At 38.2% G+C, this 12,107-nt stretch overlaps 1 protein-coding gene across 32 annotated transcripts in view; it reads right to left on the reverse strand.

Annotated features, from left to right (window-relative positions):
• SYNRG (synergin gamma) overlaps window positions 1–12,107 on the reverse strand; it is a 95,302-nt gene that overhangs the window by 56,982 nt on the left and 26,213 nt on the right. For 17 of the 32 annotated variants that reach the window (XR_002337215.1, XR_002337214.1, XM_021067360.1 and 14 more), the window contains exons 4-7: window positions 7,390–7,520; window positions 6,277–6,382; window positions 5,177–5,288; window positions 657–866 (exon numbers count right to left, since the gene is read on the reverse strand). Coding sequence is in view for 28 of the 32 variants with exons in the window: in XM_021067360.1 (XP_020923019.1) it covers window positions 657–866; window positions 5,177–5,288; window positions 6,277–6,382; window positions 7,390–7,520 (559 nt within the window). In the remaining 4 variants the exon portion in view is untranslated. The remainder of the gene's footprint in view (window positions 1–656; window positions 867–5,176; window positions 5,289–6,276; window positions 6,383–7,389; window positions 7,521–12,107) is intronic. The other 15 variants (XR_002337216.1, XR_002337217.1, XM_021067369.1 and 12 more) reach the window with 1 other exon arrangement.

Genomic DNA, 12,107 nt, shown 5'->3' on the forward strand with positions numbered 1-12,107 from the left:
TGATAGTATGTGGAGAAGCTGGGCTTCCGACCCCCTTATTGCTTTATCACTGAACCAGAGAAGCCACTTTCTACACAGCAGCTTCCCTGGCTCATCAGTCCCCCCCTTTTTTCTTTGGCTGCACCCATGGCATATGGAAGTTCCCAGGCCGAGGATCGAACCTGTGCCTCAGCAGCAACCCAAGCCACTGCAGAGACAGTGCCAGATCCTTAACCTGCTGCACCACCATGAGACCGCCTCATCACTCTACTCTTAAGAAAATGATATTGGTGATTTCCCAAAACAAAAGTAATCTTCTGAAGGTAGTCTGTTTTTAAACTTCTAAGGTGGTCTAAATAGCTCCTAATTTACCGAACTTAGCAGAATTTTCAAATCACTTTTCTAGAACATGAGGCCCCCAGAATTAAAAAAAATCTAGATTCTTATTTTGGTGAATTTCAATGGTACTCGTATATTCAGGCCCATGTATTTTTGCCAGCATCACTGTATTATTCTACTTATATAAGCAAGATACATTTTCCTAGATTATCTTTAGAATACTTTCACTAGGAGTCTAGGAGTTACCTGCTTTCTGTACATTGTATGAGGCTGAGCAGTAGAGAAATAAGGAATTTGCCCAGGGGCACCATGTAAGGCAGAAGACACTGGACTCTGACCTGGAGGGAGAGGCTGGGCTCCAGCCTTCTGTGTATGCAACTGGCCAAGTGGGGTGGTGGGATGGAAAGACTGAAAAGGCTGGGAAGTGGAAGAAGGCCCACATGTGGGAACTTCAACAGGCCCCTGCATAAAGTCACTGAATTCTTCTTCATCAAGAAAGGCAGGTGATGGGGAGACAGTTTTAGTAGAATGAGATGATGTGGGATAATCTGCAAAATGGAAAATGGCAATGAAACACAGAGCAATGAAAATCAACAGGGAAAAGAAATTAAGATGTAGTACAACTCCAAAAGAACATACTGAAACATGAATAATGGAGGTGAATAAGAAATAACGTCACAACAGTCAAATGGAATTATACAATGAATCCAAAACACTTTGATGTCTATTTACACAAACTTTGTTTTTTTAAAGAGGTTTTATAGCCGTTTTGCAATAGAAATACATTTTTCTGTTTTCTAAAAATCAGAAAAATGTAAAACTCACAATTCCTTTCCTTCTTTTATTAGGTTAGTATTTTTTTCCCGAGACCACTAATAATAATTTGCATCAAAGTTGTGATTACTTCTGAAACTCAAGTGATCTATCTGTATAACATTCCCTCAAATCAATATATACTACAAATAAAACCTACTTATATGCTGCTGAATACATTTTAGACAGATTTACTCTCTGATGATTAAATTTCATGCATGACATATACTTGTAATTTTTGATAGATCATGCCTAATCCATACATTTGGCATGGTTTATTTTTCATATGAAGAATGAAAATTACCACATGGGGGATGAAAATGATAAAGGCAACAAAAACATTAAACATATTACCAAAGTAATCCTTTCTTGTGAAAAGCATCAAAATTAGGACACCATAAAGTGCTAAGTCAAACAAAAGGCCAATTTAACAAAGTAAACCTTGACTAAGAGCTATGTTTAAGAGATCTTCGTCTTTAAAGGATATAAACATCATTGTGGCTTCTTAATGTTAAATATGAGATTCTCTTATGTAATAAACCTTCTCTACAGGGATTACATTTTTATAAGAGGCTTACTAAAAATACTATTACTGTTGTTTCTTCACTTTTTTTTTTTTTGTCTTTTTGCCTTTTCTTGGGCCGCTCCCGCGGCATATGGAGGTTCCCAGGCTAGGGGTCTAATCAGAGCTGTAGTCACTGGCCTACGCCAGAGCCACAGCAACTTGGGATCCAAGCTGCACCTGCAACCTACACCACAGCTCACAGCAATGCTGGATCCTTAATCCACTAAGCAAGACCAGGGATTGAACCCACAACCTCATGGTTTCTAGTCGGATTCGTTAACCACTGAGCCACGAAGGGAACTCCTGTTTCTCCACATTTATAACTGCTCTGAATTGTTTTAACACTTATTAAAGTCTAATGTCACAAAGAAACCTTTTTAAAAAAGGCTCTTATTTGAAAAATGGGGACACTATTGTGTTTCTTTTCTGGATACACAGAATAAAACCTAGAAGCATTAAAGTTCTACAAAAGATGCAAAATAAATGTCCAAAATTACTGCCTTAAATTTTCTTTAAAAAAAGAAAAATCCAGGAGTTCCTGTCGTGGCTCAGTGGCTAACAAATCTGATTAGGAACCATGAGTTTATGGGTTTGATCCCTGGCCTTGCTCAGTGGGTTAAGGATCCGGTGTTGCCATGAGCTGTTGTGTAGGTTGCAGACGTGGCTCAGATCCCAAGTTGCTGTGGCTGTGGTGAAGGCCGGTGGCTACAGCTCTGATTCAACCCCTAGCCTGGGAACCTCCATATGCTGTCAGAGCGGCCCTAGAAAAGGCAAAAAGACAAAAATAGAAAAATCCATGCCATAATGAATCCCCAACCTTTGCAATAATGGCTACTCAGAGTGTGGATTCTCATTTTGGGTTTTCAGACCAGTACAGTGGTAGAAAATAGTAATGGAAAACTGAGAGCTACTATGAATATTTTTATTTTACTTATTTAAAATTTTTTAAAAATTATAGTTGATTTATAATGTTCTGTCAATTTCTGCTATACAGCTTCTATGAATATTTTTAAAATGGACACTGACTATTTAGGCTAAACCAATGTTTCTTTGCATTTAACTAGAAATTATGTTATTTCTATGTGGTATATATTTTGGCTTATAAACTCTTAAGGCTATACATGATTAATAAGTATAAAAAGTATGTGATACAGTTTGTATATTCAATATTTTAAGATCATCTACAGGGGAAAATTAAAAGATGCCTCTGGGGTGAAAAAGTTGGAAATGGAAATTTCTTTTTTTTTTTTAAATGGCTGCTCCTGCAGCAGATAGAAGCTTCCCGGCCAGGGATCGAATATGAGCTGCAGCTGCAGCAATGCTGAATCCTTAACCCATGGCACCACAGCTGGAACGTATAGAAATTCTATATATTTTAGGCCTAGGTGTAAGAAACTGGAGAAGCTCTGGAAATTCCTTGGGCCTGAAAAATATTTTTCTAACTAAGCAGGAAATAGTTAACTAGAAACAGCTAATTGCATGCACCTTGACTGAACTCAAGAGATAATTCGAACATTTATTATTTAACAATGAAGTCTCTAGGAGTTCCTTTCATGACTCAGCGGTTAACAAACCCTACTGGCATCCATGAGGATGCAGGTTTGATCCCTGGCCTTGCTCAGTGGGTTAAGGATCCAGCGTTGCTGTGAGCTGAGGTGTAGGTTGTGGACGTGGCTTGGATTCTGTGTGGCTGTGGCGTAGGCCAGTGGCTACAGCTCCAATTTGACCCCTAGCCTGGGAACCTCCCTGTGCCACAGGTGTGGCCCTAAAAAGACAAAAAACAAACAAAAAAAAAACCCAACAAAGTTTCTAAACTACACCTGGGTGTCCCAGGACGGCATTCTATATGGCTAGAACAGTATGTGACCTAACAGTGATCACTCCCCTCAGCTGCTGCCTTCTCCTTTTTCTAAGTTCCCCACTGGGTCCAGTTTTACCATTCCAGTGTCTGTATTTAAATTACTTATTGACTAGCTTTACTCAGCTTAAATTTTCACGATTTTCATTTTTAGGTATGTTTTTCCTTTCTGAAATTCTGATTGCTAATACCCATTCTCTTCTTAATTTCAGTGTATATTTTACTTTGGGACATATTTTGGGAATGATAATCTGAGTATATAATCTAATAAGTGAAATTAACGGGACAGGCAAAGCTGTCCCAGAAAATCAAAAACTGGATACTGTATTAAAATAAAAAATAAAAAACTGATTACTGTATTAATTATTACACTATTTCCTCTTGATATCACCTATAAAAGGTACCACAATATGAGGGTTTAAGATAAAATTTATCTGTGCAATAATATATGCCAGCAGGAAATAATACTTGGGCTGAGTGATTTATGATAACTAGTCACTATTAATGACATGTTGGTCTTGGAATTAGCTGAGAATAAAATTCAAAATATCAAAAAAAAAATTTTTGGCCACATCCACAGCATGTGGAAGCTCCCAGGCCAGTGACTGACCCCACATCACAGCAGCAACCCAAGCCGCTGCAGTGACAATGTTGGATCATTAAGCCCCTGTGCCATAAGAAAAGTGCAAAATATCAAATTTTCGAAAAGGATGTTGTCACCTGAAACAAACACAACATTGTAAATCAACTATACTCCAACATAAAATAAAAATTAAAATTTAAAAAAGGATGATGTACCCTAACAGCTATCAAATTATAAGACTCATTTCAACTGCTAAATGTTTGAAACACATGCAAACCTCCCCCTGCCAAATGTCCTTTACCCTGCTCTATTAGGTACTTTTCTTTTGCTTATCTGAGGATAAATGAAAATAAAACCTACAAATAAATCTATTTTTAAAAACTTTCAAGATGTAAACCAGCTATAATGGAAAAAATAAAAATCATTATAAAATAAAAATAAACTTTCATGAGAAATATTATTTTATTACATTTGCTTTGAGCGAATGGATTTTACTAAATTTTTTTTTTTTTTTTTTTGGTCTTTTGTCTTTTTTGGGCCCCATCTGTGGCATATGGAGGTTCCCAGGCTAGGGGTCTAATCAGAGCTGTAGTCACTGGGCCATGCTAGAGCCACAGCAACGCCAGATCTGAGCTATGTCTGCGATCTACACCAGAGCTCACGGCAACACCGGATCCTTAACCCACTGAGCAAGGCCAGGGATCGAACTCACAACCTCATTGTTCCTAGTCGGATTGGTTTCCATTGCGCCACGATGGGAACTCCGATTTTACTAATGTTAACATACTCATTTATATAGATTTACAAGTTGTCATACTGACATTTACTAGAAGACAATGAGGTTTTTTTCCCTCTTAAGACAGTTATTTAGACTGGAGCTCTTAACCCACTGTAAATTTTAAAACATTCAAATCTGTACTTCGCTTGAAGAAGGAGTTCAACACACACACAAGGACTCTTTACACACACACATAATGGTCAATTAAACACAAAGTGGTTACACATCACCTTTCAACAAAAGAAAAAATTTTAAATCTACCTGGTTTCTTAGGGTGTGATGCTGGAGTTGGGTGCATCTTAGCATCTCTGGAGAACCCATCTAAGTTTCCTTTAATAGCTTCCAAAGCATCATCTCTACTCTTCTCTCCTGTCTAAGAGACAATAAATATATACATATATATTTCTTCACTTATCTTACACACTTCAATCTAAATCCACACAAGTTAAAAGTGCAGAGGAGCTCCTGTTGTGGCTTAGCAGTAATGAACCCGACTAGTATCCATAAGGATTCGGGTTCCATCCCTGGCCCCGCTCAGTGGGTTAAGGATCCAGCATTGCGGTGAGCTGTGGTGTTGGTCACAGACGTAGCCCGGATCTGGTGTTGCTGTGGCTGTGGTATAGGCTGGCAGCTGCAGCTCCAGTTTGACCCTTAGCCTGGGAATTTCCATATGCCCCGAGTGCAGCTCTAACAAAAAAAAGAAAGCAAAGTACAAATATTACTCTATTTCTAATATTTTTACCACATACTTCAGACTGTGAATCCTCCAAGTAAGAAGAATACTGACAAGTGTTTAAGGCAGGTATAAAATGACACTCTCCAGAATATTATTAAAAGGCCCATTTATAAATACTTTAGGGTAAAGCTGATAGATATTAAGTGTCCAGGAATAATGCTTCCTAAGAAAAGATTACAAACATTCCAAAGGTAGTAAAAAAAAAGAGCTGAGAAGATAATGGCTAATACCCTAGTCCCTTTAACAACAAGGATCTTCACAGAAAAAGGAAAGTTGGGAGTTCCGATTGTCGTGCTCAGTGGTTAATGAACCAGACTAGTACCCATGAGGATGCAGGTTTGATCCCTGGCATCACTCAGTGGGTTAAGGATCCGGTGTTGCCATGAACTGTGGTGTAAGCTGAGCTCCTATTTAACCCTAGCCTGGGAACCTCCATATGCTGCAGGTGCAGCCCTAAATGACACACACCAAAAAAAAAAAAAAAAAAAAAGTCCTTTGCTTTCATATTTAGACAAAGTGAGAATGAACTGACCACAGTCTCAGCTTTGCCATGCTGGTGCCCACATGGCAAAACCACTGAGTGACAAGAGGCCTGTGCGGGGTGCGCAGTGGTGGAACACATTACCTTGGGTTTCACACTACTCAGAAGTCTGAGCTTTTGCTTCTGCTCTTCAAACTGGCGTCTTTTTCTTTCTTCTTCTAAGAGCTTTTGCTGTTGTTCAAATCGTTTTCTAAAGGAAAAAAAATATAGTAAAGAGATTTTCTTCAGGGATTGTTCATATTTCTATTAACAATTTCAGCAATATTATACTGCATTTCTAGAAGTAAAAAGCATGAATTCGAATTTATTTTTACTAGAAGTACAGCTGATTTACAGTTTTGTGTTAATTTCTGCTATACAATATAGTGACCCAGCCATAAGCATATATACCTTCTTCTAATTTTCTTAGGATGATCGTATTTCCCCAGTATATTAATTTCAAAATGCATGAAATGAATCTAAAAAATGATTACGTAAATCATAGACATGAGTTTATTTCTTGTCTAATTTGCAAGAGGAGGAGACACTTGTTGCATTCAAAAGTAAAGTAAAAAAACAAGGAGGTGGACAAAATGAAAACATTCTTTGCTCTGCATACAAAAAAGAATTTCTACTTGGGGAGGCAGTATCATAGATGAGAAAGAGCAATGCTTCAGGGACTCAGGAGGCTTGGATTCAGGTCCAAGTTTTCCCAGTAACTGTGCAACTGGACTGACAAATTGCTTATTTCTTTGGACCTCACTTTCCCTAGATGTAAAGTCGGAGGAATGAATTAGAGGATCTGTAAGCTTCCTTCCGGCTTTAAACATAAAAGTATTTTAAATACCTTTTTTTTTTTTTTTTTGTCTTTTTAGGGCCACACCCAAGGCACATGGGGTTGAATCAGTTGAATCAGTGCTGCAGCTGCCAGCCTAGGCCACAGCCAGAGCAACACAGCATCTGAGCCGCGCCTGCAAACTACACCACAGTTCATGGCAATGCCAGATCCTTAACCCACTGAGCAAGGCCAAGGATGGAATCCGTGTCCTCATGGCTACTAGTTAGGTTCATTACGACAGAGCCATAATGGGAACTCTCATTTTAAAGAATCTTAAGGGCACCATGACTGTTTCAGCTTCAAATGTGTGCTACAGATCATTTGATTTTAAAATTAATTGCTATCATGCATCTTTATCCTTGCATCCTGAGGTCTCTTACTGCTGCTCTTCAGCAAACTGCTTCTGCATGTCTGGAGTGTACTGTGGGCCTGGAGGACGCATCCCCAGGAATGGTGCTTGTCCCAGGTAAGGCATTCCTCCTGCTGGTATTGGTCCCATTGGTATGCCTGCCTAGAAGAAATAGACAAAGCCTTAGGCTTAAAAAACAATTTCTCCTTTAAATTACTACAAACAAAACCTGTAATTTCCATACATTTTCCTAAATTAGTGAACTATATAAATGCATTTTAATAGAAGACTCAAAGAACATAGGCTAAAATGGAAAGCACCCCTTAATATCTTGCCCATTTCATTTCCTTCTTTATCTTCAAGGGCACCACCCATTGCAAATTGTCAGATGGTGTGTGTGTGCGTGTGTGCGCGCACGCAATATCTTTTTTTTTTTTTGGCCGTGCTCACGGCAAAAATTTGTTAAAGAAATCATGTTAGCATTTCCCTTAAATAAAAAAAAAAGCATTTCTTTTGAAATTATCCAAAACACCTCCTTGTTCTGAACTTTTACTGAAACAATGGAAGATTCCTTTAGGGTCTAGAAGTAATATGATATGTGTAAAGCATCTGTTAAAGCATACTAACACTAGTGAGTATATAAATAGCTATTACAGAAATAATTATCTTTACATATTAGAAATGTACTTTATACATTAGAAATAGTACTGATGACAAAATAGGACACTGTCAAAAACAATAATGATTCCATTTTTTTTCCGAAACAAGATTCCTCAAGCAAATATAGAATTATGCAAATAGATAAGAAAAATGAACACTTAATAGTTATATAATATAGGTAACATTTACTGTGTTTCTATGTGACCATATGTCAACTATAGAATTAGGCATATATATATATATATATTTATATATATATTATTCTCAATATATGTAAGATCATAAGAATTAGAGATACTTTTGACAACGATCAACAAGAAGATCTTAATAATAACAAACACAAAGCTTGTACTATGTTCCAGGGACTTTTCTAAGTGCTTTGCATGTATTAATTAATTCCTTTAGGAAACCTAGGCAGTAGGTGCTACTACTATTCTCATTTTATAGATGAGGAAATTGATGCAGAAAATAGTCAAGTATCTCACTCATTACTGACAAGTGGCAGAACCAGGCAGCCTCTCCAATTACCAACAACCAACAGAATTCAGACTTTAAAATTTTTTGAATTTTTTTGGTGTCTAGTCCCAGGCTCAGACACACACCTGCTCAATGAAGAGTAGCAGCCTGGAAGGCTTATGAATGGTTTCTAGGACTTTACAACTGGAGTTACAAGTAATAGTGCTTAATTACTAACACTCTATTCTAAATCTTGGGTTGTCCAGGTAGCTATGCATACTTTTTTTTTTGTTGTTAAAAGTTTTATTGAAGTATAGTTGATTTACAATGTTGTGATGTGCATACTTTTTTGTGGGGGGGGGGTCTTTTCTTGAGCTGTTCCCACGCATATGGAGTTTGCCAGGCTAGGGGTCCAATTGGAGCTGTAGCCGCTGGCCCACGCCAGGGCCACAGCAACTCGGGATCTAAGCCGCATCTGCGACCTACACCACAGCTCACGGCAACGCCAGATCCTTAACCCACTGAGCAAGGCCAGGGATCAAACCTGCAACCTCATGGTTCCTAGTTGGATTCGTTAACCACTGCGCCAAGATGAGAACTCCTGCATACTTATTTTTAATCACAGCTTGGTTCTCTTGCTGCTGAAAATTAGTACCATAGCCCTAGGATTAATTTCTTTTTTTCCCCGTCTATAATTTATTTAATCATTTCCAGCTTTATTGAGATATAACTGTCATATAATATTGTATAAGTTTAAGATGTGCAACATGTTGATTTGATACACTTACATACTGCAAAATGATTACAACCATAGCATTAGCTAACATCTGTCATGTCACAGAATTTCCACTTCTTTTTTGTGGTGAGGGATTAAATTTCTTTTAAAAAGTTGGCTTAGTTTACCCAAGGTGCACAGAACACAAAAGAAACCACCTAAACCATATATTCAGCATGAGATACTCCACAAAAACAATAAAGAATGAAAGAAGGGGTTATTATGCACATTGCCTTCCTATCTACACAATTCTATTCTTCAATAAAGTTCCAACTTGCTAAAACGGCATTTTGTGTTTCTCTTGAAAAGTAACCATAAACATTTATACAGTCTAAATTTATTATTTTTATTTATTTATTTATTTATTTATTTATTTGTCTTTTGTCTTTTGTCTGTTGTTGTTGTTGTTGTTGCTATTTCTTGGGCCGCTCCCGCGGCATATGGAGATTCCCAGGCTAGGGGTTGAATCGGAGCTGTAGCCACTGGCCTACGCCAGAGCCACAGCAACGCGGGATCCGAGCCGCGTCTGCAACCTACACCACAGCTCACGGCAACGCCGGATCATTAACCCACTGAGCAAGGGCAGGGACCGAACCCGCAACCTCATGGTTCCTAGTCGGATTCGTTAACCACTGCGCCACAGTCTAAATTTATACACTCTTTTGAAATCTAGATAAAAGGTTAAGAGATACAAATCCTTAACTATACAATGAGTGAATGACACAGCAAAAGAACTCAGAAATCTAAGATACATTCGATAAACTACCAAAAAGACTAAAGATGAAGTTCATCCTCAAGTTGAAGAACATAGAAGGCAACTGAAGATTTGAGTGAGGTATGACAGTAAGACTAAAAGAGTAAGAATGTCAATTTCAGAGTTCCCCGGTGGTTCACAGGTTAAGGACTTGGCATTATCATTGCTGTGGCTCAGGTTTGATCTGTGGCCTGTGAATTTCTACATGCTGCAAGGTGTGACCAAAAAAATTTACATGGAATTTGACAAACTGATTTTAAAATTTATACTGATGGGGTAGTGACCATGAATAGATGTAACTCTTTTTTTTTTTTTTTTTTTTTTTTGTCTTTTTGCTATTTCTTTGGGGCCTCTCCCACGGCATATGGAGGTTCCCAGGCTAGGGGTTGAATCGGAGCTGTAGCCACTGGCCTACACCAGAGCCACAGCAACGCGGGATCCGAGCCGCGTCTGCAACCTACACCACAGTTCACGGCAACGCCGGATCCTTAACACACTGACCAAGGGCAGGGATCGAACCCGCAACCTCATGGTTCCTAGTCGGATTCGTTAACCACTGCGCCACGATGGGAACTCCAGATGTAACTCTTTAAAAGAATAAGGAAGGAGTTCCCTTGTGGCACAGTGAGTTAAAAATCAGGTGTTATCACTGCAGTGCCCTGTGCCCTGTGCTGTGGGTTCAGTCCATGGCCTGGGAACTTCTACATGCCCTGGGCATTCCCCCTGCCCCCCCCCCAAAAAAAAAGAAAAGAAAAAAAAAAAGATAAAAGAACGCGGAGGAAGGATCCACACTGCTAGATATCAAGGCTTATCCTTGGGCTACAATAATGAAGACAGAAAGATGTTTATTGATGTAGAGATAGACAGGTATAGCTATAAGAAAAAAGAGCTGAAAGCAAATAAATTTGATATTGAATGTATAAGCAATGGGATCCTGCTTATAGCACTGGGAACTATGTCTGGTCACTTGTGATGGAGCATGACAATGTGAGAAAAAAGAATGTGTACATGTATGTGTGACTGGGTCACCTTGCTGTGTAGTAGAAAACTGACCAAACACTGTAAACCAGCTATAATGGAAAAAATAAAAATCATTATATGTGAAAAAAAAATTTGATATTAAAGGAGTAATCTTAGAAATCAATGGGTAAAAAAATGGGCTGTTGATAAATGATTTGGGGGACAACTGGCTATTCAAATAGAAAATAATAAAATTAGACCCTTCAGCCTCACACTGATACCAAAGAACAATTCCAGGTAGGTTACAGACCTATATATGTAAAGAAACTTGAAAAATTTCAATTAAGAGAATAGAGGAGAATATCATTATTACCTCAGGGTAGGGTTATATCTTAGATGAGACACGAAAAATTCAAACGATAAAAGAAATGATTTCTCCATCTGACTTACCTTCTATAATATATGACACCATAAACAAAATTAAAAGGCAAGCCAAAGTCTAGGAGGAGATATTGACAGCAAAAATAATCACAAAGGTTAGAATCCAGAGTATATAATGAACTCTTAGAAAGTGATAAAACCAAAACAAATAGCAAAAATTTGGAAACAACTTAAATGTCCATCAATAGAAGAAAATTCATCCTTGCAACAGAAGACTACCTAGCTAGGTGAACAAACTTGTCATCATTCTATAACTGGCATAAATCTTCGAGGAAAACAATGTTAAAGGAAAAAAATCAAACTCAGAAGGGAATATACTTACGTAAAATTTTAAAACCTAGAAGATATAATGTTCATGAATATACAAACATATAAAAATAAAAGCATAAAATACATATGGAAACAATAAATAGTGAATTCAGGATAGTGATAACTATCTCTGGGGAAGTAGAGGAAAGAAATCCTAACTGTATTAGCAAAGTCTTTTAAAAAATGTAAAGCATAGAGTTCCCGCTGTGGCTCTGTGGAAATGAATCTGATTAGTATCCAGAGGACGCAGGTTTGATCACTGGCTTCACTCAGTGGGTTAAGGATCCCACATTGCTGTTAGCTGTGGTGTCTGTTCCAGATGCGGCTCAGATAGATCCTGTGCTGCTGGTGGCTGCAGCTCCAATTTGACCCCTAGCCTGGGAATTTCCCTATG

The sequence above is a fragment of the Sus scrofa genome, chromosome 12, assembly GCF_000003025.6.
Source record: "Sus scrofa isolate TJ Tabasco breed Duroc chromosome 12, Sscrofa11.1, whole genome shotgun sequence".
NCBI classification, from domain to species: domain Eukaryota; kingdom Metazoa; phylum Chordata; class Mammalia; order Artiodactyla; family Suidae; genus Sus; species Sus scrofa.